We start from the raw sequence: 23,106 nt of genomic DNA on the forward strand, positions 1-23,106 counted from the left end.
CACCATAACCACTCGGTCACTCTTCCTACAAGGTAGGGATCGACCAACATGTAATTGACTGTTTGGTCGAAGCCATTCTCAAAAATCCCATATACCAAGTGATGAATAGATCCTCCAATGGAAACCTGACAAGTCTATTTTGCATCGAGTACATTGGACAGAATCCATTCATCGCACTGTACATGCGCGTTTCCAAACTTTTTTGACATCCCATATAAAATGATCAAGTGCCGGTATCGATCATTTTATTAGAGGAGGTTGGTAAAGTCTTTTAACTTGCAAACGAGCTTAATGTGTTTCATCTTTACTGTGAGAGTATTTCACTGCAGTGTCTTGATCATCTTCATGAATTTCCAGTCCAAAATTAACATCATCATTCCTTGTACTCGAATTCGACGAGTTTGTTGTACTTTCACCAATAATTGTTGTCTCCATGACATGACATGGTTGTCCTTCATCTTGTTGAGCCAAAACATTTGCAATAAATTTCATCAAGGTAGTGTCAGGAAATTTGATCCACATGTCACGTATCAGGCAAACTCTGCCACCAACAGAACCATATTCACAACAAGCACTCCACAAGACAAATCGTTGAATCAGAATGGATTTTTCCTCTTCCGATAATGTCGCACTATTCTTTAACGTTTGTTCAATCGAAGCTTGGAAATCATATTTTGCCAATTGTGACACATTCATTAATGAAGGAGATTTCAATGGAGATTCCTCTCCAGTAATTCCACTCACTGCATGTGTAGTAGTAGTACACGATAACGGAGTTGCTACGGAACCAATTTTTGCCACTGCCACATGATTTCTTCCATGCATTTCATAGTTCTCAATAAATCTCGATCGAGGATCATTCACTTCCTTGACCCAATAAATGGCATGCTTTCCAGTTAAACCTTTCAAGAAAACCTCTTCAACAAGTTCAAAAACCACTTGTCCTGATGCCACTAATTGCTTCAATGAGGGTGTAGGTGTCACGATTGGGTGGTCATCCACTCCATGTGCAGCAACCGAATGTTCATCTTCATGACTTGACGAGAACAATGTGAAGTGTACATGCTTGACCATCGTCGACGTTGCTGTTGTCGAAATGTTTGTATCATGGAATGAATCATATTGGATCACTTGATCCTTAATATATTGCATTGTCTCTTCACTGATATAAATTCTTCCTCCTCTCTCACACACTTTGGACACTCGACTTGCCTTATTGACCGTCGTTCCGAAATAATCAAATCGTCGAGTGGTTGTATCATATTGTGCTTGAATGTCACTTCCAAAATGAATTCCAATTTTCACACGAGGACCATGATACACGACATGATCGTTCCAAACCACTTTTCGAAGGTCAGGAAATGCCAACATGTCACTTGTCCATTCACACTCGAGAAGCTCTTTCTGAATGGACAAGCAACAAGCCACAGCATCCAGAGGACATTGAAATGCAATCATGAAAGAATCCAAATGAGTTTTCACTTCATATCCTCGAAATTTCTTGATATTGCGTCTCATAACTCGATTATGTATGGTCATGACTTTTTTCATGGTTTCAGTGGCCAATGTCCACAATAATGCTGCATTTTGAATACTTGTAAAAACAATACATATAGGAGGTGTTTTTGGAGCAAGTCGATTCTCAAGTCTTCGAGTGGAAGATCTTCGCTGAATGCTGCATCCAATGAGTATGGTTGCAAGAGCAATGATTGAAATTCCAATCGATGCTGCCAAAACAGCCATTCCAATAGAAAGTGGAAGATCTTGTTGAGGACGAGAAGGCGACGATTCTCGAATCCATGACATCCACAATTCAGTATTATTCTTGAGCCATTTACATGCAGCCTCTCGCGGTTGCATTTGATGGTAGAAAATGTCACCCATGATTTGTAATTGATCTGAACTTTGATATTTGAAATTTCTCAAAAACAATTGTGCCCGTGCAGAAAGTTTTGACACAGCGTCACTAATCAACTTGTTAAGTGTCGTTGGTGGATAATCACAATCGACTAGGCTTCTCTCAATATTCGATAATTTCCGACAATCTTCAGAATAGGCAGGTAGAAAAACTCGTTGAGGAGGATTTTCAGAACCAAAGATTTGATGAGGTGTCCAAAACACGACCACGATAGGTTTTTTCTCAAGTTGAGCCTTTTCCAGCGTGTCAATAAGATATTGTTCCGTGTTGTTTTCAGGAGGATATTCCACTTGTAAATTCAATTTTAAATTTCGAACAATTTGTTGATCGACCATGGACCAAGTCCTCGATCCTGTAATTAAACGATATTTTGGAGTGGTTCTGAAATATCGATAGGATCGAATAAATTCTTGATTGTTGTTGTCATTGAGTGCTGATGGATCATGTGTCATGAAATGAGGAATGTACCATCCGACTCTTCCAAGAGGACCAAGTTCTCCAATGTCTGAAATGAATTTACCATTTTGAACATGGGCTCTAAATGTGTGACATGATAAATATTAATGAATCCAAAAAAATAGTAGTTGAAATAATATTTTCAAAATAGCCATTGTTACCATGGGTGCGAATTTTTGAAACAACAACACCTACTTGTAATCTTCATATCGATTAATTTTCCAAAATTCTAAAATGGCCAACGCCGTTTCATTTCCCTTGTTATTAATTAAAAACACTCCGTCCATGACTGGAAGTAACAATAACTGCACACAAACTCCCAATTGTTCTTCGAGAATGATTTTTGCCACTTCGACATTGACTTGAGAGGAAAGCCAATTATTATAAATTAATGTTATTCGATTATTTGAATCACACTTCCATGGTGTGTCCGTCATGGAAAAGCACAAAGATCGAGGAGCTGTTGAATCCTTCGTATTCGTTGGATTGCTTGTTGCTGATGATATTAGGGAATTGCTGTCGAATGGATTCGGATGAACATGGTCTTGTGCCGAACATGTAATCCGCAGCAAAACACTTGTAACAACGACACAAATTGTTATGAGAATATTTCGAATCGGAGAGGTTCTGAACGGCAGCCGCAGCAACATCTTTTGGCTCTTTTTTGACTTTTTCAACCAAATCATGTGTGAAATTTGGAAAAAATTATAGTAATTGTTGGTCAGTAGAATGGCTTGTTTTGCTTGAAGGGATAGTTTTTTGTAAACTTGTTCCAATTCGTTTTGGTAATAGTCAGAAGGTTCTTGCAATTCACATTCAAAATCTGAAATGAAAGTTGGCGGCATTTGAAAAGTTAAACATTCTTCTGAACGACAAATCTCAGATTCAACATATTCACCGTCACTATCTTGATCATCGTTGTCAAAGTCTTGTTCTGTAAATGAGTTGAAACTTTGAAACATTGGAAAATAAAACACGGTTCTGAAAATGGAATACCAATACTGTGGATCATTTTCAGACGCAACAAATTCATTCTCATCATTACTTGTTTGAGACTCTAATTCTACCTTAAAAAGTGGACACTTTTCGTTCCATTTAAACAAGTCGTTCATCAGCAAAGTGGAACAATAATTTTTCCACAAAATGTTACTAAAGGCCAATTGATTCCATTGCTTACACACAGCACAACATGGATACAGAATCGATTGCGGAGATAGGAAGCGGAATATTGAAAACAATTCATCGTTGCTGAACTGTCGTGTATGAGTTTTTTGCTCGGAAGACTGTTTGATCTTTTTCGAAGGTTTGTTGCTCTTGATCGAATGATGACCGTCAAATGTAGTTCTCTTGGTTGATGAAGAATTGAATGTGGTCCTTGTTCTCATTTTTTTCTCTTGTATATCAAACTGACAGATTGAAGGGACTTGCCGTTTGTTTAAAAAAAGTTCGAGTGATCGAGAGAACTCGAGTTTGAGAGGATGCGCTTCACAAGCGTAAAATTTTATTGCATAAATTCATTTTCATACTCGAGGATCGTCTGCTCGCTGCCAATTCCTTTTCAAAGCTTGCGAATTTGTAACAAGATTTGTTTTCACATTGAGGTCCATAATATCCTTCTTTGCATTCACACTTGTCAGGAGCGACACAAACTCCATTTCCATTACAGGCATCATGTGGAAACTTCCCAAAACATGTTGCTACTCGAACGGAACAATTGGCACCAAAAAAACCTTCTTGACAAACACAAGTGTCCAACGTGGTGCAATTTCCAGCTCCTGAACAAACATTTGAATCGTTTCGCCAAATTCCAAAACATTTAAATTCACCACAATCAATTCCAGAAATATTGACATGTTTACAACGACAGGTGTCAGGTGCCACACAAAATCCAGAAGAGTTACAAACAGCGTCATCAGTAGAATTCTTTGAAAAGCATGACCACGCTTTAGCCACTGCGACGATGGCATGATTTAAACCAGTACCAATCGCATAAGGAATTCCATCGGTATTTTTTGAAGAAATTGTTAAAGTTGGAGTAATGGCTTCTCGAATTTCAAGTGTTGCACTCATTTCAAACCAGGCATTGCTTCCATTTCCATAAATGTTTCCTTTTCGTGTTAGTAAATGAACGTTTTGAACTCCATCATACATATGCTCGTTTCCTCTATGTACAGAAATGTCAATTACTGAGTCAGTAGGGTCTGGTAATTCCAATTTTTTGGAAGTTCCATCTTTGAAAACTATTGCATCACCATCCTCAGAAAGCAAAACTGCGAAATAATAACCAACCACCTTAATAATTCGTTTTGAATCAATAATTCCACCTTTCAACGGAACGAAATAAGGAATTTGTACAATACTGGGATTATTCACTAGTCTCAACCCATCGTTGGAGCCAGATCCGTAAACTTTACCAGAAGAAGTCACGATAAAGGATACTTCATCACAAGCTTCAATATCTATAATCGATTCACCTTCTTGTAAAAATGTAGTGTTAATGATTGTAAATTGTGAAACTGGGCTAATTTCAGAGGCTAAATTTCCTCGATAATTACTTCCAGCTCCAATCAAAGATCCATTATTCAACAAAATGAGAGAGAAGCTCACACCTGCTGAAATCTGTGTTGCTCTTCTCTCCTCGAGTGGTATTTCTTGTAATAATGGGATAGGAGTTTGAGTTTGGGAAGAAAAGCCTAATTGATTGTTGTAATTTTCACCCCAACCAATCACTGTTCCATTCGAAGTGAGAGCTAGTGCATGTGTTTGCTTGTAACTAATGTCAATCATTCTGTCTGAGAGGTTGAAAAACGGAATTTGATCATCGGAAGGTTCTTTGACAGGTGCTGTTGCTGCTAAATTGAGACTATTTTGGCATTGACCCCAAACATGTAGCGTGGATTGTGTCTTGTTTGGTTTTGTAATGAGGGCATAGTTACAATCAAATCCTCCCTGAATAATGATGTTAGATAGCTGTTGTTTGTCCTCAGGTTCAGAACTATTGATAAATGGCTTGAATGGCGTTGGTGGATTCCTAGACAATGGCTGTGGAAACTGTAAATGATAATAATCATCAAAACCCATCCTTTTGCCTGCCAATTCACACCCCACACATAAACTTCATTATTTTCCAAAACTGCAATTCCTCCCTCTCTCAACAATTTGAAGGTTGTTACATTGCTCGGTAATGGAACCAAAGCAATTTGCTCACTCACCAGCGTTCCACGAGTTGGAATTGATCCAAATGAATAAATATTTCCTCCAATTAAACATGCAGTAGCTCCAACTGAAACACTACATTCCTTTACAATGAAAGAATCCATTGGAGAGTTTTCTATTACTTTTTCATAGAAATATTCTGTCATGTTCCAAGGTGAAATTTGCATGCCGAGACCATTACTGGTTTGAGCATCGACATCGCTTCCCCATGTGAAAATTTGACCATTTTCACTCCATGCTACGACATGCAACGCAATGGCATCAGCTTTTACAATTCGACCTGTTAGTTCATAATTGAATGGAACTAATTGAGGAAATGGGACAATACAGGTCACACAAGTTTCAACCATGTTCAATCCAAGAGCTCCTTCTTCATTACTTCCCCATGTAAAGACATGTCCTGTGGAATTAATGGCAAGAGCCATCGAAGAAGAATGATCCTCATTGATAAAACTTCCTGTCGTGATGAACGTAATATTTCTTAAAGAAGGAATGATCATTGGAGTTTCTGCGAGTTCTACCTCGAAGGAATGTCCTCGAATTCCCGAATTGTTGTAACCCCAAGTGAATACAAATCCTTCACTGGTCAAGGCGAAATATGTTTCTTTTCCAAAAGCTCCAGTTTCTTCAATTTGAATAATATTTACTGGGATTTCCAATGACGTATCGGGATGAATCATGGTGGAAGGAAATGCTAATTGTACCCATTTTCTCGTGTAAATTTCATGTCGAAATACCTTTCCATCATTGGTCAAAGCAAGACAATCAAACCAGCAAGTGAGTTGTACAATTTTTAAATCTCGCAATGGATTGGTTGATAATAAATCAGCAGTACTAAATGTATAAATTGGAGCCATCGGAGAGATAGCAATCGGTGGTTGATCAAAAAAGCCTTTTCTCCATCACATGTTTTTGAAATATTTTTTAGTTAAAATCAATTTTAAATGATATTTTGCAAATTAAATTTTCAATTCCAAAATTCCATGACTCACCTAATTGACTATTAATTGTGAATTTACCAAACATCATTCCACAACAAAAACCTACTTATTTCCATTATCTCCACATCCATAGATGGTTTCATTGACAAAATTTCCATTCTCTCCATTCACATAATGTACTAAAATCATTTTAAATGAAAATCCATCCGCGACTTGCACTAACGAAGAGTTCACATTCGACAAACCCAAAGCTGGATGATAATACGAGGAATAAGAATTTGTGAAAGCAGCCTGTTCCAATCGTTTACTTCTAACGGGAAGCTCTGAACTCATCATGTAGGGATAACCACATTTGTGGTCCACATTGTTACCCCACACGAGAATTTGTGAAGTTGGATAAAAGTGTTGTTCTTGTTGAGAAGCAACAAATTCGAAAGAAAAGTAAACACATAGAAGAGAGGATAGGAAGATGAGAAGCGAGCTGCAACGATGATAACTGCAGTTTGTGGGTGCTGGCCGCGTCATTGACAAGTGGCACTTTGGAAAGACAATTTTTTTGATGCTAATCTTCGCCTCGCTTTGTCGCAATCCGTGATTTTATTGCCAAAATGAGAAAAGAAATCAATTTCAAAAGTATTAGTGTTATACCAAACTTCATGTCAAAAGACCCACGATGTTAATTTCTTAACCTTGTGTTATATGTGCTGTCATTTTATTACATTTTAACATCAATGAGAAGTTGATCCTAATTGGTCTCAGGAATTATTACACACCAAGTTCTTTTCTCACTTGTTGAGCACAAATGAAATGATATTATCTACAACCATTTCCACGGGTCCTTCATTGTCCACACTCACCAATGTTGCATTTGGAAACTTGTATGGATCGAATGGCATCATATCCAAACAATCAAATTGACTCTGTATCAATGATGGATTCATATAATGACCCGTTCGTTCTTGCATTCGTTGTGAAATAACATCCTTATTGGTTGTTAAATGAACAAAATACCATTTCAATGATTGTTGTTGGGGGAGAATATTCATATTTTCATTGGTTATCAAGGGTTGATCTAAAACATCTTCCTCACGTTCACACAAATATTGATCACCAGCAATGAGTAATTCTCTGTATTGATGTTTCAACGCGGAACATGTGACAAGGATGAATTTCCGATTAAAATGTTTGATTTCATTCATGATTTGAAGATGAATGGCCAATAACCATGGTTTCCGATCATTATCAGTGAGAGGAATACCATTCTTCATCTTTTCAATATTACTCACGGAATGAAATAAATCGCCTTCGATGAATGCATAATCGTTGGATGAGAGGCCAGTGGTAGTTGAATTTGAATTTAGATATTCAATGATTTTCGAGGCGATGGTGGATTTTCCACATCCACAAACACCACATAACACAAGGACTTTGGTTGTGACTGGTGGTAGGGTGGAAGAAGGTATGGATGAGGAGGATGATAATTAAGGGTGTTCTTGCAAGAATTGCGAAGAAATAACAGATAGGTTTCAATCCTTATGTAAGCAACGGTAGATCAGTTGGTTAGATCGTAAGCCTAACACGCTTAAGGTCATGGGTTCGATTCCCGTTCGTTGTAAACTTTTTTGCTGTAGTTGGGATATGAGAGAGGCCCAGAACATGAACGAAACCCACTAACCTCAGCTTAGGGTAGAAGCTGTAGTTTTAATCTGCCCCTTGTCACTCTTAATTACGTAAGGTGTTTGTTAATTTTGTAATCAAAATTTGTCCCATTATTATTCAATTTTAGAAATTTACTTCATCTTTGACAAGAATTTCTTATTCAGCAAGTGAATGGTCATGTTCACATCCAAAACAACTCCTTCAATCTTAATGGTTGACACACCCTTTTCACGTTTATCCAACAATTCATCCAACTTCAATTTCAATGTTGTAATGGTCACACCAGCCAGCGTTGGTGTCACTAAAAACACACCAGGTTCAGATTCATTCATGGAGATGGTGAATTTAACAGCCTTCTTTTGCAACGAGTTCACTGAACCACCATCTTGAATTTCTTGAATGACCTTGTACTTTTCTGTCAACTTCTTGTACGAGAATTTGTAAGTCTTGCTCTTGGCATTCTTGGAAGATTCTTGTTTCTTTTCTTGCTTCTTGAAATAATTTCGAAGTGTTTGTTGAACATATTCATCCAAGCTTGCATCCTTTTCAGTCAAGAAAGTATAATAAGATTTCAAGCTATTCAAACTTTCCTTCAATCTCTCAATTTCTTTTTGTTGCTTCTTTTGAAGTTCTTCACGATTTTGAATTTCCTTGGTAATGTCAATCAATAATTTACGATAATTATTCTCCTTGGAGATGATTTGATATTCTTCCAATTTTGGAAGAGCACGACTAATATCATCAATCTTCTTCTTCACAATCGATGCAGTAGCTTCTGTTTCCTTATTCTTGGCCAATTCTTCAGCATAGATGGCAGATTTTTGAATGGTATCGTCAACACTTTCACCCAATTGTTGTGGAGTGATATATTTGAGAAGAGTTCGAAGATTTTCCTTAGTGAGTTCATATAATTGTTCTGGTGTCACATCCAACCATGAGTCATCATTGTCATCAGCTGATTTTTCATCATTGGATGGTGGGACAAGTAGAAGAGTAATCTCTTCATTCTTTCCAGTATCGACTTGTTCTGGAATCTTATCCTTGAACTTGGTGAGTAAATCACTCAATGGATCAGGAGTGTTTTGTTCTTGTGAAATAATTCTCTTGGCAAACTTGACCAATAAATTATGTGTGAGAGCAATTTCATTAATAGTGATGGTAATACTTGGTGATTTCTTTTGTGTCAATTCAGCGTATTGATTAACACCAAGGAATTCTTCAGGTTCAACAATTTGTAAGCTAGGAATGAGGAATTTTTCAACGAATGGTCCAGTATTGTTATGAACCCATTCATTCATCATGACCATGTGATGATCGACATGAGGTTCAAATTCTCTGAAAGTGGTAATTCTCATCAAGACTTTGGAAATGTGACCCAAGTTGTTTCTCATCACTGCTGAAATCTTCTTCTTGGTCAAGTTGAAACCATCAGGTGCACAGAGAGGAGGGTTCAAATAACGGAAGAAGAGAATGTATGAAATAACTTGATTAATCTTCTTTTCATCAGTATTTGGATGTTTCTTGAGTAAGAGTGCTCTCAATTGTCGGCAAACAAATCTCAAACCATAAGGTAACTCGGCAATGTTATCATAGATACTTGTAAGAATTTGTTCGCAAATTTGGATCATCTTTTGCTTTCTCATGTTAATGACATTACGAACAGTTTCATTGGTTTCCATGGCTTTCTCATAAGTCATTTCTTTAAAGTCAATGGTTGACTTGATACCAGTTTCAACTTCGGATTGAGAAACCATTTCACGAAGCAATGTGATAGGATTCAAATCTAAGTTGAGGTCCTTCTCTTCAATAATTGGATCAAGAATCTTATCATAGAGGACCTTTTGTAAGAAAGTCTTTCCAGAAATTCTTTCGTGACAATAGTTGATCAATAATTTGATCAAAATTGGGTTACCTGACAAGAAGCTGTCAAGATTAGAGTTTTGAACTTCCAACAATAGAGCCTCATTGAACAAGTTCAAAATCAAGTATTCTTCACGAGGGTTGAAAGCATAACCGTACAAAGTCAAAGTGACAGTGTTCAAGAATTGGTCAAGCTCAGATGGAGGAACAAGGAAAATGCATTTGGCCAAATATTTTGGATTAGTTTGAAGTAAATAGAACAAATTTCCATAAAGATTAATATTTTCCTTAATCATGGCATCGGCAGCTGAAGTAGAGAGACCATCGAGTCCATTATTAAGTTGCATAGTTCTTCTACGTTGGAAATATCCAATAATACCTCCCTTTTGATTCATCAACTCTTCGGCATGATACTTATTTTCAGCGAGCAATGAAATCTTTCTCTCCTTTTCACGAACACCGGAACCAACTCGGGTATTTTCTCTCAACTGTCTCACAAGTTCTTGTCTCAAAGCTTGAATTTGTTCAACCAAATTGTCAGTCTTTTGTTCCACACGGAATGCATTCAAGAGAGCAGAAAGTAAATCATGGTCAAGAATGGTTTCAACATTGCTTGCATCTTCAATGTTTGGTGGAGAAATGAATAAACCAGCATCCAAAATATCATTTCCTTGAACGAGTTCACCATTGATTCTGATTTGGAATCGATTCTTACCAGATGCTTTTGCCACATATCGAACTGTATAGGTACCATCTTGATTGTCAACAATTTCAGTTGCTGGAGTTTCAATTTTACGAGCATCATTGATCACTGTTACTTCCACTTGATCACCTCCTTGACGTCTTAAATTCTTGAATGAATCTCTCATTCTCATGACAAAGAATGCTTCCTTTCCTTGAACTCCATTGGTGACACCAGTTCCTGAGAAGAGAACATTTTGAGCATCAGTTTTAGCAGCATCTGTCACAACCACTTCTTGAGGGAATGCTTTTACAGGTTGAGCAAATGTATAACGTTCTGCAAGATTTTGATCATCGGATGTGGTGACTTTTGACTTGTCAACGTACACAACTTCCATAATGTAGTTTTGTGCAGTTGTGACAGTGTAGACAACTTCAAAAAGTCCCTTTCCTTGAACAAACTTGGTTGAGGCAGCATGACAAACCTTGGCATCACCTCTTGGACTAATTGGAGATGAAACAGATTCAGTCTTTGGTGTCAACTTTACCAAAAATTCATCATTCTCTGCAATTTCTCTTGCATTTCCATATCGATCACGTGCTTCAACAATCAAGTGCATTTCACGACCAGCATGGAATTTCTTGAAAGTATCTGTGAATGCATCTGGATTTTCAGAAGATTCTTCAGTTTTCATGTCCATTTTGTTGAGATTTGGAACAATGATCGTCTTGGAAGCATTTTCTGCCTTTGCAAAGCTTTGAATCACAACACATTGACTTGCATCAGTAACTCCTGCATCACGAACAATGACAGTATGAGCACCTCCAACTGTTAACAGTGTTTGTTTTGGCTTTGGAGCTTCTTCAGAAGATTCGGCAGCAGTGGATGTTGAAGTTTCACTTCCTTGAGCAACTCTACATTGCAATGAATATTCACCACTCTTGATCAATTTAGTTTCAACAAGATACAATCCATGATGACCAGTATGTGAAACAAATTTGAGCAATGTCGAGTGAAGTTTTGATTCTAATTGTTGAGCGTCACCAGATTGTAATTGAGCGAGACCGAGAAGTGCGGTCAATTCTGAATCTGAATCAATGGTTGGTAATTTAACAATTGTTGAATCGTAAGCTTCTGATTCAGTTTCAGTCTTAAAGGTTTCAATTTGTTTAGCAACCTTAGCAGTTCTAGGAGTCATTAATAAATTATCTGCTGATTCTGCAGGTGACTCTCTAGCTCCTTCCAAACAAGCAATGACGTGGAATTGTTCAGAAATGAGGGGAGGCAAAGGAATTTCTGAATCAACTTCACGAACATTTCCAAACTCGTCACGTGCTTGAATTAAGAAACGAATCACGTCACCGGCTTTTCTTTCTAATTTAACAGTATTGGATTTTTGAGAAACAATTCTGTCAGTTTCAACAGCATTCTCATCTACCAAATGATGTAAATTGGTGGTCAAACCAATGAACACACAGTTATCAGGATCACTCTTTCCTGAATCATGTACAGTAATTTTAGTACTGTCACGAATTTGTGTTAAAACGATGGTTTCTCCTGCATTTGGTCCAGGTCGAGAAATTTCCAATGTATAATTACCAGCCTTCTCAACCTTAAAAAGCAATTGATAATATCCATCACGAGTATCAACAACTTTTGCCTCAACTACATTCTCAGGAGTTTGAGAAATGAGTTTGGCAGAGAATGGTTCACCTCCAGCTCCTCTATTTCCGTATAAATCTCTGCTCTCTAAAATCAAATCTTCAATGGCTTGACCTGCACGATACGATCTTTGATTGTTTGAAGCGTGTTGAGAAGATGGTTTGAGAACACTCTTGGTTGGATCGGAAATTGGATTTGCGGTCACTTTCACATTCCAGACTCCATCGGAACTGTTCTTATTGGTTAGCAAACCAGCAACATCACCCAATTCTTCATCGTACAATGAAATGGTCATGACATATTCATCAGCAACTTGAGGAGTATACTTGACGGTGAAAGTTCCATCTCCATTGTTTAAAACTTGAGCATGAATTGTGGTTGACGATGATTTGAGTTCAACCACAAATGTGTCCGTACAATACTTCAATGGTTTTCCATCAGAATCGAAAGCGTGAATTGTGAATTTGTTTTCCACACCACACACAGCACGAGTCAAACTGTCTCCACTCACTTGACACATTTCAGGATCAGACAAACCAGTAACATAGGCTCGAATATTATCCGATCTCAAATCAGAGGACAAATCTTCACTAAATGTTCCATCATCATCTCCTTCAATCAAGGATTGATCGAATTTGATACCAGAATTTTCTAAATCATCGAGCATCTTCTTGGTTCGTTCCAAATCTTCTCTAGAAACGTTGAGAGATTTGAGTCTTTCCATTTTGATGGCAAGACCGTGTTGGAAAAGATACAATGAAAGAGAGTGAAGACAATGGACAACTTTGTAGACATTCTTGAGTTCCCACAAATCGGTAACCTCTATGGTTGTGTGAAGCAAGCCATGTGGATGATTCAAGAGAGATTCGTTGTAGAGATTGACAAGTGTTAATGTCAGTTCGTGGAGTTATGGTAAAAAACGTTTTCATGATGATTCGTGATGACACACGTGATAAAATTAGAAGATGCCAAACCCCAAGTCAAAATCATCAGTAATAATAATTATGAGTATGAGTCATTATTATCATTAGAAACCATTGAAGTAACAATCGATTGAACAACATACCAAACAAATAAATTTCTCTAAACCCAGTCGATTTACAAGCATTCAAAAATTGAGTAATATTATCCACCAAGCTAAACTCTAATTTGATGGTATTCTGATTTGGTTTGTTAATCTTCTTGACTTGTGAAGGAGCAAAGATCTTGGCTAACTTGGCCAAAGCAACACCATCTCTTAACATTTCACCGAAATAGGCAATGGTAGAACCTTGACCGAAACGTTCTTGAATCATTTCTTCGATCCAACGTTTGGCTTCTTCTGAACGGAGAAGAAATTCGTAGGCTCTTCTCTCTGCAATGGAGAGATCCATTTTCGTTTGATTGGACATTCTTGTTTATGTGGTTAGTAGAAGCAAGTAATATTATGATGATGATGATGATGACGTTATTAAATACTTTCTTAAAAAGGTAAAGGGATATGTGATCAGAGAAGGAGGATAATATGAGGACAACAACACAGGCAATCTCTCTCGTGTTGTTGATGCTGTTGTCAGTGGTGCAATGATGATGCTTTGAACAACCACGTGGTGAGTTCTCTTAGATTTTTTTTTGTGTTAAAAAAGACAAGTGAAGGGAACAGGTTCAAAATGAAACCGAAAGGTGATGGGGTGAGTGATTGATGAATGCCAAAAGACGACATCAAGAGTCATTAAGACAATATGGTAACAGTGGATGAGCTAGTGAATGAATTCAAAGAGCTGTGGCCTGCAATTCGATTAGAACCATCAGAAACAACTTTCTTTAGAAATAAACATGTTGTTGTTGTCGTTTTGAATTTTAAAACTAAAAAATTAAATTAAATGAAACGGAACAACGAATTGAAGCTTTTGAAACGGAAAATTGGGATTCATCTCTCACAACAACAAAATGAATTCTCCATCATCAACAACAACACAGGAAGCAAGTGGTATGAGTCTTGTACTGAACAAGATATTTCCTCATCATGCTCAAATTTTGTTGAAAAACGGAGTGCTTTTCTATGATGATGATTGGAATTTAATGCAGCAGCAACCATCGTCATCATCATTGAATAACCATCAACCTCCTCCTCGTTATTGCATTGCCTATCTGTCTCCGAATAATTTCAATTTGAAATTATTCTGCCAATCCAACCTCTTGAGAAGTAATGAATCATCAAATAATATCAACAACGCCGACTCATCGTGGTTTGATCAGATGATGAAACAAATTGAGCAATCCAAAGAATCTTTGGAAGAGTACTATCAATACTTGTCAGAATTTGAAATTAAAACCTTTTTAAAGATGAACGATAGGAATGTTTATGAGAGATGGTCACAATATGCCAATGCAATCCACCTAAACCAAGACGCACCAAACGATAATTCTCCATCTTTCTTTGTTCTTCACTTGCAGGTATATGACGACTCCACCAGAAGCTATGATCCTGCCTCATTGATCGGAATGTGTATCAAGAGCGTCCTGTTGAATGGAAAGCCTGAAAACATTGGATTTGATGGATCAGGATGGTTACACAAGAAATATAGAGGAAATATTTTGATGAAAGGCTCTTTATGGTATCTTCATTTACTGATTCATCGACAAATGGGTGTTCGATTTTCGTATGGACATGTTTTTGAAGGAAATGTAAAATCATTCAAATCTATCATTAAGAGTGGAATGATTCCCACAAAATTGAGCCTTTCGTATATTGGAATTACATTGAATGAGCTTGTTGCAGAACGGAATAATTCAATAGTAAGAGAAGCAGCATGGAATGGAACCACATGTGAACAAACATTTCAAAAAGTTGAGACGTATAGAGAATATGAAGATTTGATGAAATCAGTGTTTCATAACCATGGATTATTGTTGAAGAATTTGAAATCGTATTTCGATAATCAATACTTTTTGGGATGTTTTCAAAACAAGTATTTAACGTTTCAACTGTGGAAAGGCCAATACTCCAAGGACATGAAAAGCGGACAGGTTATGCCTACATTTTTGGTATTCAACGTGAAATGTATGTCGTCCTGCAGTGCGTCAAGTCTGATGGAGCATTTTGACAACATGGTGCACCAGCTTTCAACAATTATTCCTCAATTATTGACTTCAACCGCTGAGTCACATTATTCTTCAGCGTTCGTTGTTTTTGCTACTGCAGGAGGGCAGTTTTTAGAATATTTACTGACTCACTATTCGAAAGCTAGCTCCATTTCATCTGCAAGATTGAGATATGTGTTGCAAGATATAGATTTATTTTTTCAACATACCAAAGGGTTGCGTTCAAATAACGATCAAGAAATTCAGGATTTTTTCACCAAGAAGACACATAGCGATCCTTCTTCGCTGTTTATTGATATCAGGGATTGTGCAAGCAAGCCATTGATATGGCTGCCAAAATGGAGTGAAGATCCACGCAGGCTCATGTTAAATGAAATTGATAACACGTCACGTGTATCGTGCTTGTAAACCACGGACTTTACTGGTTTAGTTTTTTTTCGGATCATGGATTTTTGTAAGAATGTTTTGAACTGATATTCTTTGGCTTGCCCTTAGACGTAGCATCTCGGAAACTAATTTCATTAACCCTGCTGAATAACGTCTTTCTGATTTTTGTGCCAATAGTCTCACGAATGACATTGCTGGATTTTCTTCCTTATTTAGTTCCTGCATGAGCACACCTAGAGTTGTGCGTTCGTCCAAGGTCATCAACTGGTACAATGTTGCACCCAAAGCGAAAACATCTATTGCAGAAGAAAACTTGTCTTGTTCGTTGGCCAGCAATTCGGGAGCCATAAATTCTGCAGTTCCTACTTTGTCTGTGTTATTGGTAAGATTATTGATGGATTTAACTAGTCCAAAGTCAGCTAACGCGATAATAATTTCTTGTTTCTCAGCTTCATATTCTTTCACAAGAATATTCATGGGTTTAACATCTCTGCATGCGACGTGTTGGGCATTTAAGGAATTCAATTTCAAACTACAACACTTACCTATGCAACACTTTTCTATCCTCATGCAAATATTTGAGAGCCAAACATGCCTGTTCAATAATTTGGGTTAATATTTTCTCAGGTACCACGATTTTCCGTTCTATGAACTCCTGTTTCAAACTCCCTTTCAATAATTCCATCTCAATGCAAATGGTGTCAACTCCAACTGGAAAGGCATAATACGTAGGAACAATATGTGGATGTGTCAGTTTTGCCATAGTCATCACTTCATCAATAGCAGAATTCAAGTCAGATGTCTTGGAAACCTTTAGTGCAATGTTTTTCTTGGACCTGTGATCGAACACTTTGTAAACCATACCTTGGCCTCCCTCGCCAAGTTGCTCAACGTTTGAATAGCGTTTGCTTAACTGAATGTGAACATCCGCATCTATCCATCCAAATGAAACTTGTCGTACGGAACTTGCTGTGGTATATTTTGTGACAAATTGATATGACATGGAGTTGAATCTGGTATCCATAGCATCCTCTTTGAGTTGTTTCCTGATACTCTCCACTGAAATTCTTTGTTTAGAATCGAAGCAAAGCATTGAAGCCACTAGTTGCACAAAATCATTGCTATAGCCGAACGGTGAGGTGTTTTTGAGAATAAATTCTTTCATATTGCTTGTTTCTATGGATTTCATTCCCATTCTTGTGTCGGTATCGAGGGACATTAATTGATATAACGTCACCCCAAGGGCAAAGACATCGCTTGCAGATGAAAACAGCTTGTGATTCAAAACCTCTGGAGCTTTGTACTGCTCCGTTTCAATAGCTGTGTCGTTCAAAACTGTGGCCAATCCAAAATCACACAAGGCAACTTTAATCTTTTGTCCCTCTATTTGTTTCACAAAAATTGTGGACAAATTGATGTCACTATATGTTCAGAATGATACATCCAAAAAGTCAACGAATTATTATCAATCATTACTTACACAACTCCACATTGTGTGTCCAACGTGTATAAGTAAATCAAAGCTTCACAAATTTGAATAGCAATCTGTTTTAACAAATGCTCTCTAGGCTCGTTTCTCTACAAATTCTGAGAACAAACTGCCCTTCACTTCTTCCATTTCAATACATAACGTCAACAATACTCCAGGCTTAAAAACAGAATATATTTTGGAAAGATTTGGATGTCTATACTTGTTCTTAATTCTCCTTGCTTGTAAAAATACTGGATTAAGCACCGCATGGTCATTAATAGCAAGTAATAGAATAGACTTTCTCGAGTAACTATTTCTTTTATCTTCTACGCTCAATAGCTGTCCAGTACGTGTTGTGAAAATTGGTTGTAAATTATCATATTTCAACAATAAATGTTGCAATACAACCTCTTCATCGGTTGCAACAAATGAAGTATTGTTACTACCTTCCAAATATCGAACCACAGGTTTAAGTGGTTGTGGCTGATTCACTCTTTGATTGGTCAACTTTGAAAACCTTTCTAAGGTTTCATTCACAGAGAGACGATCGTTTGGATCTAAAAGTAACATAAAATCAATTAAAGTGAGCAACGTTTCTGAATACTTGGTACCGTATCTATTTCGAATGAAATTTGTGGTAGTAGATGTGACATTGAATACCTTGTCATGAAGAATGAGTTGACATAAAATTACTCCAAGAATGAAAATATTTCCACGATTTGTATATTCACTATTCTGCTCATTCGCAGCGTATTCTGGTGGAATGTATGAGTGACCAGTGCCTGATACAAAACTACAAACCACATCTGAGAGAGTAACGTTAATGGTTTGCGTCTGTGCATCAAAATTTCTCACCAGAATATTCTCAGGTTTAAGATTACTAAAATTGGTTAAGGAAATAAAGTATTTAAAAAATCCATGTGTACATTAATGTACTTACATGTGTACCATGTCTACTGCATCCAAGTAGCTCAATGCTGAACACACTTGATATCCAATTTGAAGAATCAAATTTTCACTAATGTCCACATTTGTCTCCGGTGACAATAATTGAGAGAATAAATTTCCTTGCAATAACTCCATTTCAATACAAATTATTCTTCTTGTAGAGTTGACCTTAAACACATCATAAACATTTACAATGTTGGGGTGAGAAAGTTGATTCATCATTAACATTTGTTTCACAAAATATTTTTGATTGGTTTCGTTCAACAGGGCATGCAATTTGAGTGCCACTTTTTCTATTCCCATTGAAAGCTGTATATATGGTTCCCAATCGATTGTTAGACAAGTGACATATATTGAGATTTCCAAATGGAGAACTCTCAATAGATAATGACGACAACTCTTCATCATTCGTGCTGAAGTATTTCATCTTTAAAAATTGTTCAGCGCTCAGCTCATAATTATTAATTTTTTCCAACAAGACATCATCATGAGTGAGTGCGGACGACATTGTTGCTGTCTTTCTTATTTGATGATGATTCTTCTGATAATTTTTGATCAAATCACAAATTAACAATGCATAATTTTTGTCAAGGTCAAAGTCACGCAATTGAGAGGAGCAAGCTTTCAACAATTGAACGCCATTGACGTTTTTGGACCAAAGTTCTGTTTAATGAAAATATAAAACTCGCTCGGTTATGATCAAATAAATTGACTTACCACAGACAATCTGTTCTTCTGGAAAGTGATTGGAGAGAAGGAAGTGAGCCACATCGCTTTCACTCCAGCGTTCAATGTTTGGTGAGAGATTGGTTGTGGTGGACAACATGAGAATTTTTTTCAAGATGTCTCTTGTCATGTGATCTTTTTTAATTTTAAAAACAAATTTTTCAAAAAAATGTTTGGCAAGTCACTCGGTGTTTCTTCCTCTCATCTGGTTGGTGGTGTCAACCTCTCCGAAATTCCTCTAGAATTCTGGAACAATGAAAACGTGGTTCAATTTCTCAAACAATCCAACTTTGATGATTCCGTCATTCAACGTAAGTCATTCGTTTTTCTGTTCAGATGTGACGATGATTAATGAATGTCCATAGTCTTTCAAACTCAACAATTTGATGGCATTGCTCTCATGAATATCAGCGTTGAAATTTTGGTTCAACTAGGAGTACGGAGAGGAGTTGCCATTTCCATTGCGAATCGGGTGAAGGAAATTAAACAACAAGAACAAAAAAAGAAGGAACAAGAAAATAACAATGGAATGGTCACAAATGCTACCAGTTCATCATCATCACCAATATCAAACCCATCATCATCAGGAGGCGGTGAGGTTTGTAAAGACCCAGCCACGAAAAACCATACGGAGGATTTAACAGAAGAAGATATGAATGAAATGAGAGAAATGGGACAAGATATGCATCAAGGTAATCTCGATTCTACATGGTCTGGATCTTCGAGTAATGAATTAAGTAGCTCATTGGGAAAGGCGTCGTATATTAATGTTGCTGAATGTTCTCCATGGAATGTCAATAATTTTTCCTCCGAGCAACACAAGTGTAAGTATTGTGTGTGAATTTTTAATTCATTCATTTTGTTATTCCGATATATATAACACTGTGCATGATTTTATGTGTAACTCCAACCGGCATAATGGATAGATCGTGAATTTTGTATGAAAAAACTTGGAGTGGTCATGAAAGATTATGGGCCTGCAGTCGCTGAAACAGTATGCCAGAATTTGATATTTCATGAGAGATTTTTGTACAAATTTTTAAATCCACAGCGTTTACCTCAATACCAATCATCTGGAGTGAACAAACCAAAAGAATCATATTTAAAGGTAAAATTAGTTGTTACAGAATTGAGTGAGGCTTCAGCTCACAGATTAATTCGTAGATTTGGGAGTGTGCTTGGATACACAAAGGGTACCGCTTATGGAATGGTAAGTCTTGAATTAATGTTTGTGTTGAAATAGTGCTGATGTTGGCATGTCATGTTTCATTATTTGCTTGATGAACAGTTCCATACAGCATTAATTATTGGACCGTGGTATTTGGAATGGGGAGATTCTTCCATAGCAGTTGTTAGAAAACGTTCTTCTTCCAAAGCTGTTTTCACTCTTGATGTAGATACTATTAGAGGTTCAGAAGTAAATATTAAGCTTGTTGAACTAGCAAAAGTTTGTGCAGAGTGGAATCGAACGCAAACATATCATAGAGATACATGTAATTGTCAATATTTTACGGAAACAGTTATTGAACGACTTGGCTTGAAACCTGCATTCGATAAAAAAGTTGAAGGACCTATTAAGACCTATCTCGACAAGCTCAAAAAACATGGAGTGTGTGACTTGGCTTTTCATGTTGACAAGAATTTGAAAAACAAATTATTAACAACTAACATAGATCAAAAAATAACAGACAGTGACATGTATCATTTAATTTCAGAAATGAGAGAAAAGATTTCAAAATCGAGTACTATTGAATTCAAGACACACAAAGATTTGGATAAATTTGTCAAAGCAGTGGTTCATGTACTTCCATTATTCACAAGCACTCCAGATTACCTATTTTTGAAAGGATTTGATAGAGCTTTCTGGCTTAGAAAAGAAGCTACCAATCACAACCCAGAGATTTGTTTACCTTTACTGTCATCAAGTAATGGATGTTTGTGTCCTTTCAATCCCCAACAAAACGTGTTAATAGATGACGTACACATGACTGTATGTGGAAAGGATTATGTCCTCGAAGAAAATTGTGTTTTGCGCTTGCCATCATTTAGGACTGACAACATGTAATATATAACAAATTCAACGATGCATTTATAATTGTGATTCGTGTTATACAATTAGACAAATATCAATTTCAGACATAAGTTTGATTTTCAATTCCGCTTTAGTAGTCAAATATTTTCATAGTAAACAAAGATAGATCAGCGCTTTTCTCCATGGAATTGTTATTATTCGTTTTCTTATGTTGATGACACATTCACTAGCGGCTATCGCAGGGTTTTCACATCTTCATCGTGATTGTCAACATTTCATTCAACGATAATCCATACGTAGTAAGGATTGAGATAAGTGAGAGCAGGCCATATTGAATTGAGTGCTCTTTCTCATCTCCGTAATACGTTGATATAGGTTGTAAAAGGCTGAAACGTTTGTTAATTGGTGTTCTTGTTCGATTCTTCTTTTCAGTACCTCCAGACGAAAAAGCATTTTACGAATACGTATTCTGTTTGAGGCAATGGTTTTAAGGTGTTTTAAAACTTTCAGAGTCTTTCTTTGCGCGTGCTTCTTGAATGTTTGTTGACTGGTGTCAACAGAAGTTGGAAGCCTCACATGTTCGCGACTTTCCAACATTTTCTTGTATAACAGTCTTGATTGTGTAAATAGCCTCTGAAAACTATAGGACATTTCAAAGAATGAATTTCCAAAAGTAACATCCTCGATCACATCACACACCGATTCCACATTCTTATGGTTAAAAACAATTTCTTCATGTGGTTAATAGTAAAGATCTCACACGTTGAAAGTTCTTTTCTCCTTAACTTAAAGGCATTGTATGTATGGACAAATGTCCAGTTGAAATTCCTCTTAAAAACAATAACGTCGACGAATGGCCACCATCACTGAAAGTTTTTGACATCCCTTACCCAATACTGGCGTGTTGTAAAGCTTATCCTCGTTGTTAAAATGAATTGGCGAATCTTACTTTTTGAAATAGCAACACCTGATCTCCCTCATTGCTTTATTTACAGTTTTTAGACCCTTTCTGGGAGGTTTTTTAACATCAGATCCTTGTGCTGTATCTTGGGCTGAAGGAAGAATAGATGTTTTTGCAAGAGGTGCTGATAACCCTTTGTGGCACAAAGCTATGATGGAAGATGGAACTTGGAATCCATCCCAAATCATACCTACCATTCGTTGCTTTGATTCAGGAGATCTAACTACAAACTTAGCCCCACCTTTCCTCACCTAGAAGCGAGGATGTTTCTTCATTGAGAAGGAATGGATGAGAGAAGTGGAGAGACTCTTGTGTACGAAAGACTGCTGACTGATACTTTTTCGAGTAAGGTTTCAAGTAGTTCTACAAGGGATTGATGTTGTGTTTTGGAGGCAGTGGATTTCCGTGCGAGTAAAGCAGACAGCGTTTCAAAATCCCAAGTACGATTCATTTCAAAAGGTTTTATTACCTCCACATAGGAATGATAGGAAGTGTCCCTGGAACAGTCTTCTTGGTGGCATCATTATCTCTTTTCAGAAAGATAATGAAATTGAGCGACGAAGAATTCTTAAGATACAAGGATGGTTTTAACTCATTCAAATTGGACGGAGATGTCAAATCAAGGCTTATATATGATAAATAAATACAAAGCATGAATGTTGGCGCATATTTCCAGAGATTCTTCCAAAGTTTTGTTAAAATTCTTTGGGTTTGGCTCCACCTACTCTTTTTTTTGAGCCATTTTAACGACTTTACTATCAAAAAAAAATTTTGATTTCAATAAGTCCTGTCCACGGTCCGAAGTTAACTGGTGAGGACGAGATATACTCAAATCCTAGGCTAATTTTCATTTGCTTTCTAATGGTGTTGAAATTTCTAAGAGATGTGAAGTGGTTGTTGAGTTATTTCACTCTGAATTTTGAAGGTAAATTGGCCCAAAAAAAACTTTAATGTTGTAAATGAAGAGAGGATGATTATTTATTATCGGAGTGGTGTTTCAAACTGTAAAACCAGAGAGATGCATGACATTGGAACACAAGGTTTTTGAGGATAGGTGCCCAGCTTGACTTTGAATCTTAATTTTTCGACATGCTTAATCATTG

The 23,106-nt window shown here is 37.0% G+C and overlaps 7 protein-coding genes across 7 annotated transcripts; 2 read left to right on the forward strand and 5 right to left on the reverse strand.

The window, feature by feature from the left end:
- Window positions 1–288: 288 nt before the first annotated feature.
- Window positions 289–3,759, reverse strand: C9374_005017 (uncharacterized protein; the record flags this gene model as incomplete). Its single annotated transcript, XM_044694721.1, has 2 exons — window positions 289–2,455; window positions 2,570–3,759. 2 exons carry the CDS (start codon window positions 3,757–3,759, stop codon window positions 289–291), a joined length of 3,357 nt encoding a protein of 1,118 aa, XP_044548729.1.
- Window positions 3,760–3,859: 100 nt separating this feature from the next.
- On the reverse strand, window positions 3,860–7,056 carry C9374_005018 (uncharacterized protein; the record flags this gene model as incomplete). Its single annotated transcript, XM_044694722.1, has 4 exons — window positions 3,860–5,425; window positions 5,587–6,482; window positions 6,583–6,590; window positions 6,638–7,056. The coding sequence occupies 4 exons, from the start codon at window positions 7,054–7,056 to the stop codon at window positions 3,860–3,862; spliced, it is 2,889 nt and encodes a 962-aa protein (XP_044548730.1).
- A 260-nt stretch (window positions 7,057–7,316) lies between these two features.
- C9374_005019 (uncharacterized protein) lies at window positions 7,317–7,799 on the reverse strand (the record flags this gene model as incomplete). Its single annotated transcript, XM_044694723.1, has 1 exon — window positions 7,317–7,799. One exon carries the CDS (start codon window positions 7,797–7,799, stop codon window positions 7,317–7,319), a length of 483 nt encoding a protein of 160 aa, XP_044548731.1.
- A 522-nt stretch (window positions 7,800–8,321) lies between these two features.
- Window positions 8,322–13,785, reverse strand: C9374_005020 (uncharacterized protein; the record flags this gene model as incomplete). Its single annotated transcript, XM_044694725.1, has 2 exons — window positions 8,322–13,216; window positions 13,461–13,785. 2 exons carry the CDS (start codon window positions 13,783–13,785, stop codon window positions 8,322–8,324), a joined length of 5,220 nt encoding a protein of 1,739 aa, XP_044548732.1.
- A 538-nt stretch (window positions 13,786–14,323) lies between these two features.
- On the forward strand, window positions 14,324–15,886 carry C9374_005021 (uncharacterized protein; the record flags this gene model as incomplete). Its single annotated transcript, XM_044694726.1, has 1 exon — window positions 14,324–15,886. One exon carries the CDS (start codon window positions 14,324–14,326, stop codon window positions 15,884–15,886), a length of 1,563 nt encoding a protein of 520 aa, XP_044548733.1.
- Window positions 15,887–15,904: 18 nt separating this feature from the next.
- On the reverse strand, window positions 15,905–19,140 carry C9374_005022 (uncharacterized protein; the record flags this gene model as incomplete). The annotated part of the gene is made up of 7 exons (XM_044694727.1): window positions 15,905–16,355; window positions 16,411–17,286; window positions 17,346–17,388; window positions 17,465–18,216; window positions 18,277–18,452; window positions 18,511–18,947; window positions 19,002–19,140. 7 exons carry the CDS (start codon window positions 19,138–19,140, stop codon window positions 15,905–15,907), a joined length of 2,874 nt encoding a protein of 957 aa, XP_044548734.1.
- A 39-nt stretch (window positions 19,141–19,179) lies between these two features.
- C9374_005023 (uncharacterized protein) lies at window positions 19,180–21,075 on the forward strand (the record flags this gene model as incomplete). Its single annotated transcript, XM_044694728.1, has 4 exons — window positions 19,180–19,321; window positions 19,376–19,834; window positions 19,937–20,220; window positions 20,299–21,075. The coding sequence occupies 4 exons, from the start codon at window positions 19,180–19,182 to the stop codon at window positions 21,073–21,075; spliced, it is 1,662 nt and encodes a 553-aa protein (XP_044548735.1).
- Between the last annotated feature and the right edge of the window lie 2,031 nt (window positions 21,076–23,106).

The sequence above is a fragment of the Naegleria lovaniensis genome (genome assembly GCF_003324165.1).
Source record: "Naegleria lovaniensis strain ATCC 30569 chromosome Unknown tig022, whole genome shotgun sequence".
Taxonomy (NCBI): Eukaryota; Heterolobosea; class Eutetramitea; order Acrasida; family Naegleriidae; genus Naegleria; species Naegleria lovaniensis.